This window comes from Mesoplodon bidens (genome assembly GCF_964165515.1).
Source record: "Mesoplodon bidens genome assembly, chromosome: X".
NCBI lineage: Eukaryota > Metazoa > Chordata > Mammalia > Artiodactyla > Ziphiidae > Mesoplodon > Mesoplodon bidens.
The window spans coordinates 106,879,041-106,905,174 of NC_138163.1; the positions used below are offsets into that span (position 1 = coordinate 106,879,041).

The 26,134-nt window shown below is 40.4% G+C and overlaps 1 protein-coding gene across 1 annotated transcript in view; it reads right to left on the minus strand.

Annotated features, from left to right (window-relative positions):
* The window catches only part of LANCL3 (LanC like family member 3), a 95,752-nt gene continuing 69,618 nt past the window's right edge, over positions 1 to 26,134 (minus strand). Inside the window, exons 2-5 of the mRNA XM_081221840.1 lie at positions 19,953 to 20,076; positions 18,516 to 18,713; positions 10,420 to 10,627; positions 1 to 3,540 (exon numbers count right to left, since the gene is read on the minus strand). Of these exons, the coding sequence (XP_081077966.1) occupies positions 3,381 to 3,540; positions 10,420 to 10,627; positions 18,516 to 18,713; positions 19,953 to 20,076 (690 nt within the window). The 3' untranslated portion in view covers positions 1 to 3,380. The remainder of the gene's footprint in view (positions 3,541 to 10,419; positions 10,628 to 18,515; positions 18,714 to 19,952; positions 20,077 to 26,134) is intronic.

The following is a 26,134-nucleotide window of genomic DNA, read 5'->3' on the forward strand; positions in this document are numbered from 1 at the left end:
TTTGCATTACTAATGTTTTTTCTTTTAATCATGTGTTCCCTGAACATGGCTATAAATCACAAACTTACATTTGTTGCATTGAAATTATTGAGATTTGCTCTCTACAGAAATTCAAACAATTTGAACACTGTCTTGATTAAAATATTAAGTGTGTCAAAGAAAGTTAAAGATACAAATTGCCATGGAAAAGTTCCAATTTATCACAGGCCAAGAAAATGACTCTGTTTCTCAGAGTTATCAGAAAGTGAATACAATTATCTTAATAGTGTAGTCAATTACCTAAAGAAGCACAGGGGAATATATGCTCTCAAACCTCTGTTCTCAGTTACCAGGTTACAAATGGAATAAAAAAGTAAAATCTGATGACTGAAATGGGATTAGGCAAAATCAAGATACATGGTGGGGGGGGGGTACATGAAAGAGAAGGTACATAATTGTGTTAATGAAACAAAATACACGGAGTTGTAATACTTTCCAAAACTTCCTGTTCTCCAAGTATAAGGCAGTCTCCCCCATTGTTGAGAGATCCTTTCAATCTATCCTCCAATTTCCACTGTTACCTTCAGGTTTATAATTGTTCGTATCACATATAGTAAATAACATTAAAGTTATACTAGTGGTGGTGAAAATACCCTCAAAAGGCAACACACTTCAGCGCTATTCAAAAAAGAATATTACATTGAAGGGAACAGGTTGGTTAATTAAACAAGAAGTGACATGCCACACTTTTCTACAGCAACACTAAAGGGTCTTTTTCCCACTTCTTGGGAAAACAAGATAGAAGAAGACCTACCCAAACTTGTAATTCTACTCTCTCAGGAAAATAAAAACATTCAACATGTTCAAGTGCTAAACAAGCTTACCCTTGTTTCTAATTTACTGAGGTGTCAATTCATAAAGACACAAACATGGCCTTTTCTTGGATTTGACAAAATGGTTGCCTTTTCACAACGATTAGCACAACAACATGATAGTTACCATACTGGACCTTAGAAGGGCAGGTGAGCAGAAATGAGTCCAGTTTTTCTGAAGTTCCTAGAGATGAAACTGGTATGTTGAGCTAGATGATCACTTCTTAGTGCTTAGGTCTTAAGGATGAATGGTGGAAGGATCAGCAAACAGAAACAGAAGCTAACTTCCTAGGGTATTTTGTTCACTGCTGTATCCCCAGGTTCTAGTCTAGACTACCAAATACATACACGTGGGAAGTGAAACCCTGGGTCTGAATCCTCATTCTGCCCCTTCCTAACTGTGAGACTTTGGATCAATTACGTAAATCACCTTGAAGGGTTGCTGGATGATGAAAAACGCATGCGTTCTGTAAAGCCCTGTACATTGAATGTTTATTACCGTCAGCCTATAGGGGTCAGATGAAATGAATTTAAATCCAGATGGTGGAAAGCAGCTACCACTATCATTTCAAAAGGAGACTACTTTGTAGAAGGCATTTTGTCTTAAGGCTTTCTGAGAGGTCCTTGATCTTTCATGAAAGAACTTGTAGAACCCAACTTTGGGAGTCACTTGAAAGCTGCTATTTATGGGGTATTGCCCCAATCTGAGTATGTTCAAAGATGAACAATTGAGGCCAATTTTATACACTTATATCTGAGGATGTGAAAATGAAACAATGAGCTACAAACATACATGCTTTTCAAAACCACTTTGTCCTAGTTTGTTCTGATGAGTGCAAACATAAAGAAAGTCAGAAAATATCCAGACAGTTCTTACCTTTCTTCAGCCCCAGATTCTTCGAGAATCTTGTGAATGCTAGAGATCCTCTTTCCAGAAAAAAGAGCGTGCATACACACACACACACATACACACACACACACACATTTTTAGGCAACAAAATATTCCCCAACTCCTCCCAAAGTTCATCTATGAATCAAGAAGTTAGGAACTACTGAACTGAATAAGCGCTTAGGTATCTATCTATCTATCTAGATACATATCTAGATATATATACATCCTGATGTAAACCTAAGCACTTAATGATACATATTCTACATCTATCACGTATATCCAAATATTTAATGACTATTTAAATAATTGTGAAATATTATACAGTATGCAATTTCCTCCTCACTCTGATATATGTAATTGACACCGACCAAATTCTAGAAAATGGATAAACTCATGTTCTGAGTATTGAACTGACAGATGCTCCCACAATGTTCTGGAAACACTATTTACTTGAAGTAGTTTTACAGCTTCTATGTGTTTATGGCAGGGCTGAATTTAATAGGACAACTTGGCTCACTGGGTATTGTAGACAAATTCTAGTGGAGCCTGTGTCTTGGAGGGTAAGGTGATCAGCCAGGGAGTTCACGCATCTCTTAATCTTACAGTATAAAATTGAGCAGCGTTCTTTTCATAATCCCTGGTCCCTTTCTAGGCCACTGTGTGCCTGTCCCAGGGGACACAGTATTCCATCCAAAGCGGAAATGACCCACCTTCATGGTGGTTACCCTGATCTTTGAGATGAGTGATTTTTTCCACGAGTATATTTTACAGTTCAGCTAATAGCTTCATAGGGATTACATAAGCATTCAAAAAATTACTCACAATAGACAGTACACAGCTTATGCTTCAAATTGAGAAAAACACTTGACAGTATAACACTTGCTACAGTATTTGTTAGCCTGTGAGTTTTGCTATTCTAATTGAGCCTTCGGAAAGAAAAAGGAAGCCAGGAAGAGAGACGCTCTAAGACCTAAGGGAACTTGGAATTTGGGGGGTTAAACTAAGTTATGATATGACCTCTTTAAAGTGCCCAGGGTAATGATAAAAAATAGAGATTCATATGCAAATTTCTCCATTCATTAAAAATCATGAATTTCAATAAGTAAAGGCAAAGGACAACCAAGAGTTTCCCTTTTTGCCCTTCGGCAACCTGACACGTCCCTCCTAGCAGTTTGAGCTGGGCAATTACTTTAGTTTTCTGATCGTCTTTTTTTCTGAATTTAGGGGTGGAAGGCACCCACAAATGGTCAGATTCTCTCTCCAACTGCAAAGGTATTTTTGGCATTTCATTGCCATAGTCCACATTTCAATTTTGTTTTCTATCCCGCAAGTGAAAGCCAGATGATTTCTCTTTCCCTTTTTCCTCTGATCTCTGGTCTCACATCTATTCCCTGAACTATTCCATCTCTAGGGGTTTTAGAAGAGTTGTGGTGTCTTTATGTTTGCAGGTTCTCACACTGTTCTCCCTTCAATCAGGTATCATGTTGCCTTCACCTGCTTGCTCCCTCCCTTCCGACAGCAATGTTAAGGCTCATGGTTTTGATACCATTGAATGTGGCTTATGTGGAAACTGCCATGTAGTAAGCTCAGGAAATCTCAGGAACCTTCTGCAGGGCCACGGTGGGACACGGAGCCTTCTAAACAAAGATGCTGAAGAGAGGGAACTCAGCCTGGTTGGGCTGCAGCAGATCAATCAGAAAGCACACCGTCCCGGAGAAGCCTTCATACAAGCTGTATATACTTTCAAGGACCCGGGAACCAGCCTTGAATTCCTCGGTAAACAAAAATTCAGCAAACCTAAGAGAAGGAGAAAATATGAACAGTTTTCACATGAGTGTTTCCATATTATTGGCCCTGGGTTGCTTCTTCCTCCTCTCCGCTAAGTTCAAGTTTTAGCATCATTCTCTTTCCAGATGTGTATAATATCTTCAGGAAGCTTTCTTCCCTGTTAAAAAACGGAGAAGCCATTATGCCATTGTGTATGTTTCACAACAGATCATATTGGCAAGCAAATTCAACTATTTTCAGCATTTGCAAAGCAAAGCAGTTTCTGAGGATTTCATTCCTTCTGTCATCCGATAATTAAAAGTAAAAAAGACAGATAAATAGCCATACTTTTATTTATCTTGAATAGAAGCAAGCTGAGATAGGCGTCTGCCTTTAAAAACAGTAAATATGCTGTGTTTCTGCAGGCATATTATTTCTGAGCTAGGTTTCATTTATATGTGACAGAGAGCAGAGACTGAAAATAAATGGGCAAGGTTTTATACAATCTGTGCTTTGGGCAAACCAAAGAATAAGATGAATGGGAAAAGGCAAGCAACATTTTATAATCATGACATCAAACGGCAAACTCAGCTACAAGATAGATTACTTTTCGGACACCTGCCTTAAAAATAAACCACTGGGGGCTTCCCTGGTGGCGCAGTGGTTGAGAGTCTGCCTGCCAGTGCAGGGGACATGGGTTCGAGCCCTGATCTGGGAAGATCCCACATGCCGCCGAGCAACTGGGCCCGTGAGCCACAACTACTGAGCCTGCGCATCTGGAGCCTGTGCTCTGCAACAAGAGAGGCCACGACAGTGAGAGGCCCGCGCACCACGATGAAGAGTGGCCCCCGCTTGCCACAACTAGAGAAAGCTCTCACACACAAACGAAGACCCAACACAGCCAAAAATAAATAGCTAAATTTATAAAAAAAAAAAAAAAAAAAAAAAAACCACTGACCTCTAAATTCTCTATGAGAGATCTTGTTTTCTTTTACCTGTATTTGCCACAAAGCCTATTCAAACCATTTATAACGAGTCACATTTTTAGTAGCTTACAGGTTTTAAAGTGCCGTCACCCCCTTACAGACTTCCTCTATCCATTCCCATGAACAACAAAAATAATCACCACTTCAGAGGCTAGAGCTCACAGGTTGAAAAGGCCTGACAGCTGCTTCTGCCATAAATTTAGATTATTGCTACTACATAGGGGGTCCTATGAAGAGTAATTACTTGTTTGATCTTTTTAGGGCTCTTAGAATTGACAGTAGCTTAAAATAAATCAGCAGGAAACATACTGCAATTCTGTCTGGGACAATTTTTCTCTCACCGGTTTTCCTGAATATGCAACAATTTTTAATGGAAGTCAAAATTTGAAACAGTAGAATAATGATGCATCTTAAGAGTTAATTCAAAATTTGTAATTACACACTGAAACTTCGTGGTATAGCTTCAAGGAGTCTTAACTGTTTTAGTGCTATGGACCATTTGGCAGCCTGGACTCCTTCTCAGAAAAAAAAAAAAGTCTTCAAATATGTAAAGAAAAATACACAGGATTCCCAAGGAAATTAATTCTATTAAAGCATGGTTAGTAAAAAGTTTTCAACCGAATTTGTGATACAGTGATATATGGATTCTTTATTAACACATTAAATAACAAGATCTAGTAGTGGGTCTAATAACTGCTGACATTTCTAAGTAGTGAGGGGAGTAAAATACATTTCACAATATCTGCAACAAGACTAATAACATAAGAATATCTATGACATCTATTGGTGACAGAGTCACAGCTACTGCGAATTCAGAATTGAAGGAAATGCTACATTTCAGCTTGAAATGTAATACTTTTCTCAAGTAAATTCACTAATCCTAGATTGCGAAGTCCTGGTGTAGCAGGAAGAGGAAGGGCTTTGGGGTTGCAATATGCAACTCTGATAATTTCAAGTTAGATGACCTTTGGCAAATTTCTTAATCTGACTTTAAAACGGTGAAGTTGCAGAATTGCATAAGATTATCTGTAAAGATCAAAGATACCATATATTAGGGCTCCGAGCAAAGGGCAAGCATTCCATACATGGTAAACAGAATTTTTTTCACAAAAACATAGTATAGCAGAACATTTGTAAAATAGAGACAACCATCCCACCATATTTTAAGAGAAATCCACAGTTAATTTTGCTCCCTCCTTTGACCTTTTTCCCCCCTAGAGTTAGATTTATTTATTACATTATTGAAATCATAGTCTGTATAATATTTATTATCCTACATTTTTTTATTTAAAAGTAATATGATAAACATTTTTTGTGCTTTTCAAAATAACTTCTAAATGATATATAGCAATTTACAAGAGTACCCGCAATGTGTGAGAGTAGCAGTTTCATTGTATTCTGACCTACACAACATGTTATCATACTAAAGTGAAAATGATTGTTTCCAAAATTTACCCAATGGTGCAAAATTCAAACAAACAAATTCATTTTTCTAAAAAGCTCTGTCAAAATAGAAGTCAGAATGGTAATTATGGAACTAAAAAGAATTACAGACACTGATAACATTACATATCAAAACCTATTAACTATGACCAAAACTGAACTCAGAGGAAAATTCATTGATCTGAGTTGTTGTTGTTGTTGATGTTATAAAGATGGAAGGTATTCTAATTAAGCACTTTTTAAAAACTGTAGAAAATAACAAAATAAAGGGAAGGAACACTGGAAAATCAAAAATAAAGGCAGAAAACAATGAATTAGGAAGCAAAAGAGAAAAACAAAAATAATTAATAAAAACCAAAAGCCAGTTCCTTGAAAGGATAAGCAACATAGACAAAATGCTGGTGTGTCTGGCCAAAAAGAAAAACCATTAGGAATGTGAAATGGCATGTAATCACAGACATGGGAAATTTTAAATATCATGGAACTATACTGTTAGAACTTTATGTCAAACATTCGAAAATACATATGAACTAGATGCTTTTATAGTAGTTTATTCACTACCAAAAATAATTCAAAAAGAGGTAGAAAACCTGAATAATTAAATAATCATAGAGGAAACTGAAAAGGTGGTCAAATATTTTTCTGGAACCATAAATTCCAACTCTGTGTTAAAAGAGTAGTAAGTGATGACCAAGTAATGTTTATTCCAGGAAGGTACATATTGTTTGACTTTACTGTTTTAGGAACGGCCAAAGGAAGTCTCCCCAATTTGGACCACACCATATTTAACTTTGAGTTATGATGAAGTGGAAATTTCAGTACACTAAACAATTAAATGCAATGCCCAAACAATATTCAGATATAACCTGCACATTTTCAGTCCTTACCTGTAAGTGAGAAATTTAAGTTGCCTGAAGGGCCCTGTAATCCCAGACTTATAATTAAGACTCTGTAAGCTAGGACCAGTCTCCCAGAAAAATAGAGGGGTTGTTCTGATTTTTTTAAATAGGCTTTCTAGAGAATGACAACCCCGATGAAATTTATTCCAAAGGTGATATCACATTAGCCTAAGTAAGATCCCAAATGACTTTTTCCCCCTATATTTGGGAAATAAAGGGTCAGGTTGCAACCTAAACAGATTAGGGAGCCATGAATCAAAATATATTAACAGACTTCCAAAACAATGGAGCTACAAATGGGGGACTCACATATGTTAGTATTTTTCCTCCTGTGCATACATGCAAATATCATAAAGGGTATTTTATGTTTTTTTTAAAGATTGAATATTAGAAAAATTGCCTTGGGAAGACCTCTCTGACAAAATGACTTTTGAGTGATGGTCTGAATGAAGTGAGAGAACTGGGACACATACGTAGAAAGTGAACATCACAGGTGAAGGAGACAAAAACTTCAAAGGCCTTGAGGTAGAGATTGTACCTGGTATCTTAACAGAGTCACAAGGAAGCCACTGTGGTGCAAAGAACCAGGAGCAAGACAAGTAGGGCATGATATCAGAGACGTAATGGGAGGCAAGATCCTGGAGGGCTTTTTGTTCAGAGAACTGACTTTGGCTTTTACTCTGATTCATGTGGGAAGCCATCAGATTATCCTGAACAGAGGAGTGTCATAATCCGACATGATACACATTATAAGAAGCAAATTTAAAAGATCACGGTGAGGGCTTCCCTGGTGGCGCAGTGGTTGAGAGTCCGCCTGCTGATGCAGGGGATGCGGGTTCGTGCCCCGGTCCGGGAAGATCCCACATACCATGGAGCAGCTGGGCCCGTGAGCCAGGGCCGCTAAGCCTGTGCGTCCGGAGTCTGTGCTCCGCAACAGGAGAGGCCACAGCAGTGAGAGGCCCGCGTACCGCAAAAAAAAAAAAAAATCACGGTGAAATACAGACTCACTCTTAATGAAATCAGCATAAAGGCAAGGATGTTTATTATCCTTATTTTTGTTGAACATTGTTATGGAGATTCTGACCCATGAGATAGGAAACGAAAAAAAAGTATATAGTTGAGAATGGAAGTAACAAAATTATAATTATTTGCAGATAATATATGTGCCTACTTAGAAAACCCAATGGAATCTAATAGAAAGATTAATGGAGTTCAGTAAGGTGGCCAGATATATCATTTTGATATTTATCAAAACTAAGACGTTTGTAAGATACAATGCAGATTTATGTGAGAGAAGGGCGTCTTAGATTGCTAAACTGAAATAATATGTACGTTTTTTAAAGTCTTCATAAATGCCAGTAATAAATGACCTGAAAACATAAGGGAGGAAAAGATTCCACTCACAATCCTGGAAACATAAAATACATAGTAATAAAATTAATAAGAAACATACAAGCCCTTCTTCATAAGATCAAAACTTTACCAAATGACATTTTTACAAACTTAAATAAAGGGAAAACATACCATACTCTTGGATGGAAAAACTCAGTATTCTAAAAATGTGAATTCTCACTAAGTAACATATAAATTCATTGAAATTCCAATAAAATGTCCGTAGGATTTTTTAATTTTTGAACAATTGACTCTAAAATACAATTGGAAGAATAAACGAGAGAGAACAGCTAAGAAAAACTAGAAATAAATGAATAATGAAATATAGAAAGTCCAGAAGCAAACCCAGACATTTATATAAATTCAGTTTATGATAAAACTGGAATTTCAGATGATTGGGGTAATTGGCCAACAGATGTTATGGGAAAGTTTTGTTTTTTCATTAAAAAACACAAAGACAGATATCCATCTGACACTATTTTAAAAAGTAAGCTCTAAACTAATCAATGATTTAAAAGTTAAAGTAACTTCTAAATTGGTGGGAGAAATGGGTGAAGGGGTACAAATTTATTTTAAAAATGAAAATAAAATCATAAAAGTATTAAAAGTCAATGTAAATTAATATTTTTATAATCTTAGAGTGGGAAAGGTCTTTTTAACTATAACACAAAGTCCAGAAATCTTGAAAGTTTGACAACTTTATCAAGAAAAATACTTAAAATTTTTGTCTGGCAAAAGACCATGAACTAAGTTGAAAGAAAAATGGCAAAGTAGAAAAATATTTACAGCATATATTGACAAAGAGTTACAGTCCTCAAAATAAGCATCACAATAGGAAAAAATGGGCAAAAGACAAAGACAGTTTAAAATACCTCTGGATTTAACGACTTCAATTTAAAAATTTTTTCTCATAGTGCACAGAAAGGTATGTATTGGATATTTGGGACAATTTTGTTTGTGTTAGTAAAGATTGCACATATACCAAGTGTCCATTACTTAAAGATTGGTTAAATTAATCATGGTACAACTATAATAAATAACTATATAGTCATTAAAACAATGAGATAGATCTATACAAACTGAAATAAAGGATGTCCCTTAAAAATTGTTTATTTAAAATTATAAACTGCAAACAGTGTGTGTAGTACTGTTACACATACATAATTGTTGGATTTTATTAATATGTACGTATAATACATATATATATATATATATATATATATAGGAACATACATTCATGCATAGAGAAATGTCTAGAATGATATAACTCAAATTGTTAGTGATAATAACAGTGAACACTTACATTGCAGTTACTACGTGCCAGTCACTGTTCTAAATGATAAATGAGGCCATTATGCTAAGTGAAATAAGCCAGTCACAAAAAGACAAATACTCCATGATAACACTTGCATGAGGAATGTACAACAGTCAGTCAAGCTCATAGAAGCAGAGAATACAATGAGGGCTGCCAAAGGCTGGGGTGGGGGAGGGGAAATGGGGAGTTTTTGCTCAATGGGTATAAAGTTTGTTACTGAAGGTGAATAAGTTCTAGAGATCTGCTGTCCAACATTGTGCCTACAGCTAACAAGATATTACTGTACATTTTAAAATATGCTAAGAGAATAGATCTCATATTAAGTGTTCTCACCACAATAAAAAAAAATCACAAATACACATATCTTTTGGCCCAGTAATTCCACTTCTAGGGATTTACTTGCAGATGTACCCATACGTGAACAAAAATGATATATGTACAATGTTTTTCATCATAGCATTATAGGTAATGCAAAATATTGGAAAGAATCCAAATTGCCCTCCATATGGGACTGGTTAAATAAACTATGGCTCATTCAGAAGATGTAATACTATGCAGCAATAAAAATGAAAAGTCCTTTATTTACTGATTTAGGGTGATCGTTAAGATAGTGAAGTACTTCCATTTGTAACAAAAAGAGGGACAAAATATTACATATATGCCTATCTGCTTGTGTATATATACAGATATGTATATCCCTGAGAAGATAACTAAGAGACTGGTAACTGTCTCCTGGGAAGTGAACTAAATTGCTATAGTGCACAGTGGAAGTATTTCTTTTTACACTTTAAAACTATGTGACTCTATTACCTGTTCAGAACATTAATTGTATTAACATTTGGAGAAAAAAAAAAACATGCAAAGAAAGGCTGACCTTTGGGCTCGGTAGATGTATTTAGAGTTTCCCGTGAGCCGGTATAGCAGCAGGAAGACATAGGCACTGCCAGCTACCCCGTGGCAAATCCCTGGCCCCTTCTTTAGCAGGCCCTTCTGCCACGTGAGTTCCCCACACCGGATACATGTGTCCAGGTACTGTGGTTTCTTGGAAACCAGATAAGCTTTTGCAAACAGATAGGCAATTCCTGTGAAAACATCAAAGACATTAGAGGTGATTTTCAGGGCTTAATACTATAGAGCTGAACTTCTCAAACTCTAAGAGGCTCACAGATCACCAATGTATTGGTAAAATATCCACTCTAATCTAGTAGGTCTAAGGTGGGCCCAGAGATACTGCATTTCTAACGACAGCCCTTCCGGGGACCACATTTTGAGTAGCAAGGCTATAGGATCTTCTCCAAGGGAATCTTATTTTACCTGTGAGATTTAGTTTAAGTTGTTTGAATTGTATGGTGATACTGGCCCTGAGAGAAAGAGCAACAATTATCTAGATTGATAAAATTCATAATTTACAAATGGGCTAATATTCGATGACACATACCCTGGTAAGCATTATGCATATCTGGCTATTTGGAATGGCTAAATGGTTACACAGTTTGCCCATTCCCCCATGGATGTTCAGAATTTGTAATGTTAAAGTACTTACAACTACACACCTTTTCTTAAGAGCCAAACTGGGAGTCCTTCCAAAAACAACAATGATCCCAAGTAACCTGGCCAAGACTCTGGCTTCAGCTGTGAAGTGAGGCCCTCCCCACTTGATTGTTCTAAGGAAAGACACGTTCCTTCAAAACTCCTCAGCCAAGGCAATCTCAATTACACAGGCAGGAATGGAAACAAGACAAGTGACAGCTATTAATAGAAACAATTTCCTCCACATTCCAGGTGCTCATATTCAGAGAGGAGATTAATAACACAAGATCACTTTCTTTCCTGCCTCACCTACCCTTCTAGTATAGAAAAGTGGGAAAGACTGGAATTTAGTAGATATTTTGACTAGCTCATCCATCAAGGGTATCTCTGCCTTTGTCTTTGACTAGCCTATTTTACAATTGTGTAAAGACAGAAATTACCTTGTAGAAAACTGACAGTAATGTAAATAATACCTGTCTCTAGAAACTCACATTCTGTATGGTGGATGCTGCATTGACTTCCCTCAGTCTTCGTGGAAGCAGCTAGTTTCTGCATCTATTAAGTAAATTCATGTCAGTGTTCCTAATAGCCTAGAAATATGTCCACTCTTTGGATTTTCCTTTGAACCAGTTGTAATACCTTTGTGGTTCCCTCATTCATTTATGAGTTAAAATTGTTGACATATGTTTATGTTTGTATGAGAGTCATGATTTTATTCTCTTTTAAAAATGTATCCTTTAACACTCCCTATGACGAACACATAACAACGGGCTCTCCTCAGCCAGTGCTTCCCAGTCAACCACTGACAATGGTCACCTATAGCACTGTCCTCCTTCAGTTTTAGGAAGGAAGTGTCATTCCCACAAAGAATGATTTTTAAAAGAATTGAACTCAGTTAATTACACATTCATTCATTCACTGTATCCATTCATTTGAAAGTGCTCATTGATGATCTGCTGTATGCACAGCCTTAGGCAGGGCCAGCTTCATGGGCGTGTGACCCGTACAGCCTCACAAAGGGCCTCCAGAAGGGCCCCACCGTGGATTGAATGCTCTGTTGTTGCCATCTTGAAATTCTTAATCATTTTTTTAAAAGGGGTCTGCATGTTTATTTTGTACTGGGTCCCCCAAATTCTGTCGCCAGTTCTGGCCCTGGGTGATACAAAATAAATGCTAAACACGATTCCTGCCCTTCAGGAAGGCACTGCCTAGAAAGGGAGAGAAAAATATGTACTTTTGACTGATACATAATAAGACATGTAGTTCATGATGCTGTGGGGACATAAAATGAATGGCCCTGAAAATAATACTAGAGGGATCAGAAAAGTGGAAGTTCCCTGAGGGAGACAGTCAGGGGAAGCTTTGATGGAAGCAAGGCTTTCTTCAGGACTGTGTAGGATGCATAGGAAACTGCAGGCCTGAGGAGATGGAGAGAGAGCATTCCAGGCATCAAATCAGCAAGGGCAAAGTTTCTAAGCCACAATAAACAAGTCACATGAAGACCAGTGGGGCAGTGTTCTAAGCAACAGGACCATGGGCTGGAAGGGTAGATTGGGCTCACATTTTGGATGATTTTACAAGTCCAGTTGGGCAGCTTGGACGGTATTCATGCACAGTAGGGAACCAGTGGGAGTGTTTTGTTGTGAATTGGTTGGTTTATATTTTTAATGATGTGATTAGTATTATAGACAAAATGCCCCACTGTGGGGTCAACGAAGACTGAAAGAAGGGTAATAGGGTAGCTATGAGCTGATCGTGTCAGCAGAAAGATGGCACATCGGCTAATGAAAGAGACAGCTCACAGAATGGATGGCTGTTTAGATATTAATTGAGCATCTACTACATACCAGGACAGTAGTAGGTGCTAAGGTTTTTAAAAGCCCCTGCCAGGGCTTCCCTGGTGGCGCAGTGGTTAAGAATCCTCCTGCCAATGCAGGGGACATGGGTTTGAGCCCTGGTCCGGGAAGATCCCACATGCCGTGGAGCAACTAAGCCCGTGCGCCACAACTACTGAGCCTGCGCTTTAGAGCCTGCGAGCCACAACTGCTGAAGCCTGCACTCTAGAGCCCATGAGCCACAACTACTGAAGCCTGTGCGCCTAGAGCCCGTGCTCCACAGGAAGAGAAGCCACTGCAGTGAGAAGCCTGTGCACCGCAACGAAGAGTAGCCCCCGCTCCCCACAACTAGAGAAAGCCCGCGTGCAGCAACGAAGACCCAACGCAGCCAAAAATTAAATAAATGAATAAATAAATTTAAATTAGAAAAAGAGAAGCAGATGGTTTAAAAAATAAATAAATAAAAGCCCCTGCCTTCATCAGTCTTTACAACCTAACTGGGGCATTCATTAGGCTACGTGAGGGGACAGAGGGGCGTTGAGGAAGCACAGAGGAAGGCTCCTAACCGACACTTGGAGGTAGGAAAGGCCCACTGGTGAAATGACACCATCTAACCTGGGTGCCAGAGGAGGAGGAGGAACAGGCCAGGTGAACTGGAAGCCCTTGGTGCTCTATCGGATCCCTTTACTTTACTGGCAGGTGCCCCATCCCCCAGCGGCTGTGAGTTGATTGCTGACAAAGCTCACTGCTGCCCTCTTCTTGGGAGATATGGCCTTAGCCAAAGGGGTGGCTATGCTATGCACCTCCCCCAGCAGGCTTCGGCCAATGATTGGCTGCCTCAAGACAGAGCAACTCTGTGGTGCCATCTGTGCTTCTTAGCTTCCCCGCCACCCAGAATGCAGGTGAAGCTACTCTCCAGGTGAGACACAGAGAGCCCTTTGCCACCCAGCTCCTACTCTGTCCTCCTGCCACTTCTCCCCCATGCCCTCCATGAAGCGTTTACTTCAGTGAAACCAAACCACCCCACAGTTCCCCTTCCTTCACCATGCGGTTCCATGCCTCTGACTGACTTTTCTTGGAACAAACTTCCCACCTTTCTTAGTCTAACTTATCTCAGGCATCATCTCCTCCAGGAAGCCTTCCCAGAACCTGGAGGAGGACCAGAAATCCCTCCTTTGAGCTCCCATCACTCCTTATACAAACCTTAGCACTCACACAGTATCATATTAAAATTACCTGTTTTTTTTTTTTTTTTTTTTTTTTTTTTTTTTGTGGTACGTGGGCCTCTCACTTTTGTGGCCTCTCCCGTTGCGGAGCACAGGCTCCGGATGCGCAGGCTCAGCAGCCATGGCTCACGGGCCCAGCCACTCTGTGGCATGTGGGATCTTCCCGGACCGGGGCACGAACCCGTGTCCCCTGCATCAGCAAGCGGACTCTCAACCACTGCGCCACCAGGGAAGCCCATTACCTGTTTTTTAATATAAATAATTTTTAAATTGAAGTATAGTTGATTTGTAATATTATATTCGTTTCAGGTGTACCGGATAGTGATTCAGTATTTTTACAGATTAACTCCATTAAAAGTTATTACAAGATGACTATAATTCCCTGTGCTATACAATATATCCTTGTTGCTTATCTATTTTATACATAGTAGTGTGTATTTCTTAATCTCCTACCCACATCTTGCCCCTCCTCCCTTCCTTCTCCCCACTGCTACCCACTGGTACCCACTGGTTTGTTTTCTATATCTGTAAGTCTGTTGAAATTACTTGTTTTCATGGCTGCCGTCCCTAGTATTGTGCCAGCTACCCAAGGGCAGGTACTCTGTATTGTTCATTTTTGCTCCCCGATCTGCGGCATGGTGTTTGACACATGGCAAGGCCTCCACAAATGTCTGTTGACCCTATAAAGTCCCATTTCTCACCCCAGCGCAGGCCGATGCTGAAGCGGAGATGAAAGATGTGGAAGGAAGACGGGCTGAGATGGTCTAATTGCTAAACCAGGCCATTAGCCCCAGGCAGCTTAATGGGTATTGATCCTATGGTTCTGGCCAGAGACAAAGGGCCTCTTCCTGCAGCCTGGCTCATGGAATGGTACATGGACAGGACCTTGAAAAACTTCTACACCTATTGTCTCCTTACTTAACCTAATGAAATCCACAATAAGGTGGCTTAACCTAAAAGGAAAGGACGTTGGATTTCTTTGCATTTTCTGGGAACGGTGTCATTTCACCCTGGGAACACTGATTATTGTGCATTGACATGAAACCCGGAGGCAGCAATGATATATGTCTTTGTCAAATACAAATGGGAAAATGAATTATTACTTAAGAAGTATGGTGTGAGAGGCTAAATCTTAGAAACATGTGATCCAGCAGAGCCTCGTGATAGCCAGACTTGGCACGTTTCGTTTCAACATCCTAGAGAATCAGCGCACAGGTCCATTCTGGGATCCGGAATTTCACCGAAGCACGCATTGTACGGTGTGCACTACAAAGCTTAGTGACCAAAGACACCTGCACTGTACAAGTACTTACTGTTCTCTATTCAAAGTCACCTACCCAGGAGGCCTAATGAAATAATTAAAAAAAAATATAGCTACACCTGTGTTTCACCCAGAGTAAAGGAAATGTGCTGTCAGTGTGACCACAGTAATGATGTAACATAATGCGATCTAGAGTTTCTTTTAGCCACAGTATTTGTTTTAATGATTTTGTAAATGACTTTTGACCTGTATTACAGAATCTTTAAGGCTAGGAAGGGGTCAGGTGAATCTGCCTGCTATACTTCATTGTATTTAGTGAGAAAAACTCTACGCCGCACTGGGTATTTATAAATGTGGGTGTCTGCAAATCTTTTGGGCCATATCCCTCACAAACGGTAAGGGTCCACAGGATTAAAGGGGTCTGTGGTGAAAAAAAGACTGAGTTTCACTGCTCCCCCTCAATGCACTCCTTCCACAGATGAACAAAGGCACAAAAGAAACAAAGTGGTTTTCTCAAGGTTACTTAGCTGGTTAGTGTCGGAACTATAATTAGAACCCAGAGTTATTAACTTAAGAGTCCAGAAGTATATTCACAGCGCATAAACGATAACTAAGGCTGTCACCTGTAGAGGTGGGTTGAAGGAAAGTCAGTAGGAAACAATTATAGTATCACTGATGAAGATAAGGTATCATTGATGAAGTTCCACACTGTGGATTATTTCTGGCAGGTTTTTAATCACAGAATCAGTCTGCCGCCCCAAACCGTCTGCACTGTTCATAAATCTACTCTCAAAAAATCTTCTCACATAAGTGAGAATTATTTTTCTAGGTCATCTCTTGTTTTAGAATTTTTGGAGAGCTTACTGTTGCCAACTTCAGAGGCATCTTCATGGGCTTTAACCTGCACTTACCATATTTATAATCACTCTTGATGCTATTTTTAGCACATCTCTTAAAAGGAAGACCAATACCCTTGAGATGGAAGTGCGGGTTGGCAGACATAATGGGCTCCATTTGGTTCTTTATTCATTTGTGAATTCGTTTATTTTTGGCAGTCCAGTGAATATGAGGATTGAATGATTTTACCCTGCAACCTGCGTTTAATCTAACCAAGATACTGAACATGAACGATAAATGAGGATAAATAAAGTACCCAAGGTGATGAATGCTATGCTGTACTATTATGGCCCATGATTTACAAAGACAGATGGGATGTGATGTACAGAGAGAATGGAATAACCGCCCTTCAAGAACCCCACATCAATTAAGTGACCCAGCCACTCATTTTAGTATATTATCTTCCCACTCTTCACAGGGCTTTTACTATACATTGAATCCTTTCAAAATAGGCTGTATTTAATTTGGAACATCTCCAAAATTCAAGGATCCTGGGGTGCTTGGAGGATACCCAAAGGCCTTCACTGAAAATGATTAAAGGGAATAGGAAATGGGAGTGTTGAGCGTAACATGAAGAGATATCATTTCCAGAATGGTAAATAGCTGCTGCTTTTCTTTAGAAAGTTCAAAGCAAGAAAAAGGTGGGCTCAAATGATCACTGGTGGGAATTAGCCTGGACATAATGCACAATGCCCTGGCGCTGGTACAAGCACACACGGGAGCCTTTGAAGTCCTTCCTTAAGTAAAACTGGCAGGCAGAGAAAATATGGCCAATGGACTAAGACTTCTATTATTCGTCACCTCAAACTGTACTGAAGAAAAAATGAAATTCCGGTTGGATTAAAGAACATTAATTAGGTAAGGAGGGGAAAGGAAGTAATAAAAATCAGGTAACAGATGAAAGAGAAATCAAACATATTTTAAAGCTGTACTCATGGCACTGAAGCATAGCCTTGAAAATTAAATAACACTCCTAATCAAAAATGTGCGTGTTGGGCTTCCCTGGTGGCGCAGTGGTTGGGAATCCGCCTGCCAATGCAGGGGACACGGGTTCGAGCCCTGGTCTGGGAGCATCCCACATGCTGCGGAGCAACTGAGCCCGTGTGCCACAGCTGCTGAGGCCTGCGCGCCTGGAGCCTGTGCTCCGCAAGAAAGGAGGCCACCGCAGTGAGAGGCCTGTGCGTTGCAGCGAGGAGTGGTCCCTGCTCACCACAACTAGAGAAAGTCCATGCACAGCAATGAAGACTCAACACAGCCAAAAATAAATAAATAAAATAAATTTATAAAAAAAAATGTGTGTGTTATTTTGGTATTTTAAGTCTCTCCTCTGGCCAATCGACCAAAATGCACTGTCTTTTTTGAATTGCCCCTTCTCTAAGGCCTAATTAGCAGTGTAATGGGATTGAAAAAAAAGGAAAAGATGGGGTCTGATAAGTTTCCAGGCTCGATTCCAGAGAGTTCACTGCAAACGGCTTCTCATTTCTCTAGACTTTTCATTAGGTGATAATGGAAACCGTCATTTGGAGAAGAATTACAGAATAGTCCATCTTCAACCTTAATGTGCGTACAAATCACCTAGGGATCTTGTTGAAGTGCAGATTTGGATTCAGTGGGGCTGGGGTGGGGCCTGAGATTCTGGATATCTAACAAACTCCCGTGCCACTAGTCCAGGGACCACGTTTTGAACTGCCAGGTTCCAGATCTGCACTGTCCCATGAAGTTACTGAGCGCTTGCAACGTGGCTAGTCTGTATCAGGATGGGATGTAAGTATAACAGAGACACGGGATTTCAAAGACTGGATATTTAAAAAATATGAAGTCACTCGATTTTTAAATTGGTTGCATGTTGAAATAATATTTCGTGTATATTGGGGTAGATCTATTATTAAAATTCATTTTGCCTGTTTCTTTCTATGTTTTTAACAGGGTTACCAGAAAGTTAATTTCATATGTGGCTCGTATTATATTTTGTTGGACAGTACTAGTTTAATTTGCATACAAATATTGTAGATAAAGATCATATATTTTTTAAACACAGGATCATTTCTGGACATCCTTTACTGATGGAGACTTTCTTGGCTTTGAAAAGTTTCATCTTGACCTTTTCATCTCCCATGGTAATGGCATAAGATGAGAAACACCCTCACTTCTCAGAAAAGGCACCCGTCTTTGGCTAAGCCCAATGAAAGGCAATGCTATCAGATAATAACATGAGTGAGACCTGGGGCGCCGTGGCACCAGTGCACCAGCTCGTTCTCCCTCTCGATGGCCTCGCCGAGCTCAGGTGGCCAGTTGCAGTTCTGCTCCTGCTCCATAAGGAAGTCCACGCTCTGCCATACCAGCTCCTGATCCGAGGGCTTAAGGTGCTCATGGTAAGAAAGAAGCATCTGGAGGATGGACGACAGGCCATGAGCTGCTCCTATATAGACAAGCAAAGCATCATGAATTCACATAATTGGGAGGAGAACCAGTTTGAAGTCTGGCGTAAGTATTACAGATTGATGAAGGGGTTGGGGAAAGCCAGGCATTCTAGGCAAAAGGAACAGGCACAAAGGTTACAAAGGTATGAGAACACTTTGCCTGCTGGAGACTACGCTGGACAGAACCAGGGAAGGGAGAGATAAAGCTTGAGTTTGGAGAGGGAGGCAGGCGATCTACAAAGGGGCTTGCAAGTCATGCTTGCAGGGAGTGATGGGGAGCCACTGAAGGATTCAGAGGGGTAGTAACTAACTTTCACTTTACAAGCCTCATAGCTCAGAAGTAGTCATTGTGATTCAGTAGTCTGTTATTAATCCACTAATATTAAAAACTTGAAACTGTCAGCAGCTGAATCCTGCTTCCCTGTGCAGACGTACTATTGGCAGTGAGCATATAAGCTGTTAATTTTCAGCAAAATTAGGCCAGTGAATTCACAATCAAGAATAAAGGATTTTAGTCTTTAGTGAAAGTCATTGTTAAAATAGCTCCATTTCTTTTTTTTTTTTTTTTTTTTTAAGATGTTGGGGGTAGGAGTTTATTAATTAATTAATTTATTTTGGTTGTGTTGGGTCTTCGTTTCTGTGCTAGGGCTTTCTCTAGTTGTGGCAAGCGGGGGCCACTCTTCATTGCGGTGTGCGGGCCTCTCACTATCACGGCCTCTTGTTGCGGAGCACAGGCTCCAGACGTGCAGGCTCAGTAGTCGTGGCTCACGGGCCTAGTTGCTCCGTGGCATGTGGGATCTTCCCGGACCAGGGCTCGAACCCGTGTCCCCTGCATTAGCAGGCAGATTCTCAACCGCTGCGCCACCAGGGAAGCCCGCTCCATTTCTTTTTTGTTTTAACATCTTTATTGGAGTATAATTGCTTTACAATGTCATGTTAGTTTCTGCTGTATAACAAAGTGAATCGGCTATATGTATACATATATCCCCATATCCCCTCCCTCTTGCATCTCCCTCCCACCCAAATAGCTCCATTTCTGACAGGTAGACTCTGAAAACAAATATGAAATTGTGCTTTGTAGTATCCATCAATATTTGTTTTTAAATGGCCTTTCAAAGGGTTCTCAGTGAAAGCAATAGTCATGACCTATGTCAAAAACAAAATCTTCCAGTCTTTAGTCAATGCTGCTGTTAGAGACTGCCTTCTTCCTCCAGGCCTTTGCCAACACCCTTACTCACCCAAGTATTCGGTTCCATAGTAAGAATACATCAGTGGGAATGGTTTCCTCTTTTTCATGGCATATTGCTTCCCGGAGTCCAGGATTGCCTGGCAAATTGATTTGATCTGTGCTGGGGTCAGCACCTGAGTAAGGAAAAGAAGCAGAAGTCAAGTCAGACTCTTCATTATTCCTCAGACACTGGATTTTCTTGCTTAAAAAGTGCATCAGCGTATCCCCCCAGGCCTTTTCCTATTTGTAAATAAGCTCAGCCCACCATACCTTTTTTTTTTAAAACCACTGATTCTCTCTTTGTTGTCAAGTTTATCTCCCCTTTTCAGAAAATTTGCAGTTCTGATGGGAAACACACACCTTTACTGCCATAGGTTTTTATAAATGGCAGAGACCACCTAACAGCTGTTGTTATATCATTAATCCTTGTCACAGGAACAAGAAGTTGCTCAGGAAAGAACAAAGACTGGTCCTAAGCGACCATGCTTAGCAAAGCTGTTACTTCTGATGTATGGCGCGGGTCTGGCTCAGACAATGGGCCTTCAGTTTGTGTCATTTCGACTGTGCTTATAAAGCCACAATTCTATGACAAGCTGCTGCATGACAGACCCGCTGGAGCCTTCTGCAGTCCATGAAGGAAACCAAAGTCCAATAAAGACCAAGGCAAAAGAACTTTTACTATCAAAATGATGCTGAATAGAGAATGACTAAAAGGCCATCTCCCATATTTTATTTAATCTAGGTACCGTCAGTTTTAGGGCCATACAGGTTAAAATGTTCTCAAGCCTACATAGCATCATTGCATTTATTAGGGTTCTGCTCACGTTTGCAATGTTCTCTGTCTGCCACTCTGCCTCGGGGCACACTGGATGCTCCCTTTGGCACAGCACTTGTCACCTGTTGCATTCTCTCTGTCTCTCTCTACTGGATGATCAGATGCAAAGACTGTGATGTCTCATCATTTTGGTATCCTTGGTTCCTGACTCTGAGCCCGAGGGGGCCTTTGGTAACTGATGAGCGAGCAAGTGCCAGGTGGACTGCCATGAAAAGCAGAGCCCCCCTCTCCTCTTTTTTTTTTTTTTTTTCGGTATGCGGGCCTCTCACTGTCGTGGCCTCTCCCGTTGCGGAGCACAGGCTCCGGACGCGCAGGCTCAGCGGCCATAGCTCACGGGCCCAGCTGCTCTGCGGCATGTGGGATCTTCCCGGACCGGGGCACGGACCCGTGTCCCCTGCATCGGCAGGCGGACTCTCAACCACTGTGCCACCAGGGAAGCCCTCTCCTCTTTTCTTTATTCGCCCCCTCCCTCCCTCTTCCCTTTCCTTCCACAATTATTTCTTAAGCCCTTACTATAAGCAGGAAAGCCTGTTCTAGACGCTGGAGACACAACAGTGAACAACACGACAAGACCTTTGCTCTCGTGAAGCCAACCTTCCAAAAAGGCAGACCTACACAGGAAAAGTACTAGCCAGAGTAACCAAAAAAAGAAGAAATCAGCTAAAAGTTCAGCCTTGACCTGACTAGATGAATCTGGGATCAAGGAACAATCTATTGGATTTTGGCCTTTCTCCGAAGACTCACACATCAAATTTTCCTACCTGATATCTGCCATTAGACTCACCCATTCCTTTTGAAATAACTAATGATTTCTTAAGTCATAACTTGCTCCTGCGATTTATGCAACATTAGAAGGGCAAAATATAATCCAGGTTGTGGCCCCTTCAAATTCAGCATTTAATTTGGAAAAATAATCACATAAAGAGGAAGTTGTTCATTAATTAATTCTGCCAGTTAACATTACTGAGCTACTATTCCAGTGAGGCCCTCTAGTAGGTATTGTGGGGGAAACTCTAGAAAGCCTAGGACACATTTTTTTTCCTACAAGGAACTTACTATCCAGCACTGGAGATAGACATAGACAAAAGTCTACAACAGAGTGATTAAAGTTCATGAGCCCACCTCACACCAGTCAGAATGGCCATCATCAAAAAGTCTACAAACAATAAATACTGGAGAGGGTGTAGAGAAAAGGGAACCCTCTTGCACTGTTGGTGGGAATGAAAATCGATACAGCCACTATGGAGAACAGGATGGAGGTTCCTTAAAAAACTAAAAATAGAACTACCATACAACCCAGCAATCCTACTACTGGGCATATACCCTGAGAAAACCATAATTCAAAAAGAGACATGTACCACAATGTTCACTGCAGCTCTATTTACAATAGCCAGGACATGCAAGCAACCTAAGTGTCCATTGACAGATGAATGAATAAAGATGATGTGGCACATATACACAATGGAATATTAGTCACCCATAAAAAAGAATGAAATAATGCCATTTGCAGCAACATGGATGGACCTAGAGATTATCACACTAAGTGAAGTAAGTCAGACAGAGAAAGACAAATATCATATGATATGACTTATATGTGGAATCTAAAAAAATGATATAAATGAGCTTATTTACAAAAGAGAAATAGACTCACTGACATAGAAAAAAACTTGTGGTTACCAAAGGGGAAAGGGGGGGAGGGATTAAATTGGGAATTTGGCATTAACAGATACACACTACTATATATAAAATAGATAAACAACAAGGACCTACTGTATAGCACAGGGAACTATATTCAATATCTTGTAATAACCTATAAGGGAAAAGAATCTGAAAAGGAATATATATATATATATATATAAATATATATATATATACACACACACACATATATATATATGTAACTGAACCACTTTGCTGTACACTTGAAATACTGTAAATCAACTATACTTCAATTAAAAAAAATTTTGTTAATTAAAAAAAAAAGTTCATGAACCCAGGCAGGGGTGGAAAGAAACAGTAATGCAGAATATTTAACACATCAGCTTCACTAAGACTTCATCTCCTCATTTTCCATCTGGTTGCTCAGAAACAATTACGTCATGGGTTCCAACTTAAGTTTCCCTTTTATTAGGTACCTATCTTTGCCTCTGGGGTTTACTCCTCCTTTCTGCCTAGAAATCCTAAAGACCCTATCTTCCCATGCCTTCCCACCGTCATTTCAGGGCTCAGCCTCGGGTCTTTCCCTTAGCTGGATGGCACACTTCTCCTAAATGATTTCCTCCTCTGCATCCGTTCGAATTGTTACCAAAATTTCATTTGCCACTGACCACATCTTACTCTCTCTGTACCTTTATCAGCACCAACTGACCTCACATTTAGTCTTACTCGATGTAATATCTTGCATCATCAGCCTCATATCGACCCCCCTCCATCCTGGCTTACTCTCAGAAACCTGCCAAGAGCCTCAAAGGGCATGAACTTAAGAGGAGTCTATCCTGGTCCCATCCCATAATTTCCTGGGAATATATCTGGCTCTTCACCTGAACTGAGGTCCTGTATGCCACTATTGGTCTTGAATCCATGTGACAGAGGCAGTTTTTGTGATAGGAAAAGGCCACTGGATTTTCAGGGTACGTACTCATTTGAATGACTAGAATTCTCCCTATTTGACTTCTGTGCTGATAATTGAAAACTGGATTATTCTTTCCTCAGCTGAACATTTATTCATGTCTCCTTTCTCTCCCCGCCCCACCTGCTTGTTTTTAACCCAGAAAAGGAAAATCAACTTTGGTTCTATGTGGTGCCCTCTTTCTTTCCATCCCTGATCCACAGCTCAGAATAGAGAATGAGTTTATAAAATATTTCAAAACTTCCCCGGTCATGCATCATGTCTGGGTGGTTTCCTCTTATCTCACAGAAACACTGTGAAAAACAAAGAGAAACGGCGCTTGTCGGGCCGGATAAAGACCAGTTATGCGTGCAGTTCTTTATCGCTGGGAACAGACAAGACCTACCCTTGGCTTTATTGATCAGCAAGTAAAAAGGGGAAAAACAGTGTACATGAGAAGTGTGCAGAGGAGAGCACTGAAGAAGAGGGTACTGGTCCCCGCCCAACACACAGTACGTTAGGAAGAAAGAGATGAGACACGGGGCAGGGGCTGCTTCATGTTCTCTCATTTGTCCGCCCTCTCAGACATCCCTCCAGGCCGCACTCCCAGCACAGAGGAACACACGAGCGCACACAATTCCAAGAAGACAGCCTCCGTGCTGCTGAAACACCCTGAGGCCTTGGGAAGGAGGAAATGGCATTTCCACCGGGGAAAAAAGTGACTGGGGATGGCAGAGAGTGGCTCCCTGCGCATTAGGCCTTTATCAGGACAAACCCAAATTCCCTCTCCTGTATCTGTAGCACATAAGGCTATGCGTGTGTTGATGTCTTGGATGGATTTGGTTCTTTTAAAAAAAAATTTTTTTTTAATTAAAGTATAGTTGATTGACAATGTTGTGTTAATTTCAGCTGTACAGCAAAGTGACTCAGTTATACACATATATACATTTTTTTTTAATATTCTTTTCCATTATGGTGTATCCCAGGATATTGAATACAGTTCCCTGTGCTATACAGTAGGAACTTGTTGTTTATCTACGTCTGTATCTTTATTCCTGTCCTGCCCCTAGGTTCATCAGAACCATTTTTTGTTTTAGATTCCATATATATGTGTTAGCAATACGGTATTTGTTTTTCTCTTTCTGACTTATTTCACTCTGTATGACAGACTCTAGGTCCATCCACCTCACTAGATTCCACATAGAAGTGATATCATATGGTATTTGGATTTGGTTCTTTAAATAAAAATTGGTTTTTACACTGGATTGAAATAAATTAAGATATCTCAAAAATACAAAGCAAGTCTCTGGTGGTTTGGTGTAAATATTTTCATTAGTTTAATCGATTCCCTTCGCTGATCCTTGAACAGAGGTGTTTGCTGTGAAATAGTCCCATTGGGCTGGGCTCTGAGTATGAAGAGACGAGAGAGCAATAAAGCCCATTCTATGCTTCCGGGCCCCGCCTAAAGGTTGTGCTCTGTTGGAACCAACTCCCTGCTGAGGAGAGAGGACCTTTGTTAAGGAAATGAGTGAAATGGGCCAAGCCACAGAAAGCCTGCCTCACCACAGACCCCTTTCCAGGGTTAAGTGTCCCGCCCACAGGCCCTCTGAAGTGGCAGTCTTTGCTAGCTTGATATCAACCACTGCCAGCATTAGCAAGCAGCAGTCCAAAATGCCCAAAGTATGTGACTGCCCATCCAGATGGAATGCAGAAGGTCACTCCAATATCATGCCAAACACATATGTAACAGAGCAAGAATCTGACATTAACTTAGGTGATTTCCTCCAGCAATTTATTTCATCCACTCCTTTGCCCCGCCATTCTGGTGGTAGCACAAGCTTCTGCCTGAGAGAGAAAAAAGCCATTTGATGACCAATGAACATCAAAATGACTTTTTTTTAGGTTAACTTTTAAAAAAAACTTATTGGAGTATAGTTGATGTACAATGTTGTGTTACTTTCAGGTGTACAGCAAAGTGATTCAGTGATACATATACATATATTCATTCTTTTTTTGAGACCCATGGAGATAATAGCTCTGAGGAAAAAAGGCTGTGGAGTTGTAGAAACTGGGTATTTTAGTACTTGAAGTTGAGAATACAAACAACAGACTTGAAGGATATGTAGAGTCAGGATGGAGCTAAAGCTGTTCAAGGTGGAAAGAGGCGAAACCAGGAAACTGAAAGTCAGTGTGGAGTTCCTGCTCTCCTAGCTCCGCTCCCTTGCGCTAAGCATTAGGAGAGATCCTATAAACCCCCGAAAAGGTTTGGGGATCTATAGGTAGTTAGGATGTGTGTCCCCCACTCCCACCTGGAATTGGGGAGATGGCAGCCTCAAAGATGTGGCTCTTGCCTCAGGGTCTGGGACCAGTGACAGAGATACTGCTGCACGGCATGTCCACAAGAGAGCCAGAGACAATCCTGAGTTTCCTGTGGGTACCATGGTGGAGCAGAAAAACATCCCATACCCTAAAGTAAATTTTTCTAAAAAAATTCACTACCCAAATTTAAAAGTTAGGGAAACTTTTTGGGTAAAAAGTCAATATAAACATATGGTTAGAGTTTTACTTTTGAGGCCTGTTTGGGGCTTTGATTCAGTTGGAAGCCACTAGGTTACAGCTAAGAGCCAGGCCTTCAGGAAATCTCTGGAGTGGGTGGAGATGTACTTCAGGTGTTGAGAAGACAAAAACTCAGGGGAGCTGCTTTGATGCAGAAGAAGCTTAAAGAGATAAAGGAGGGCTAAGGGAAGGC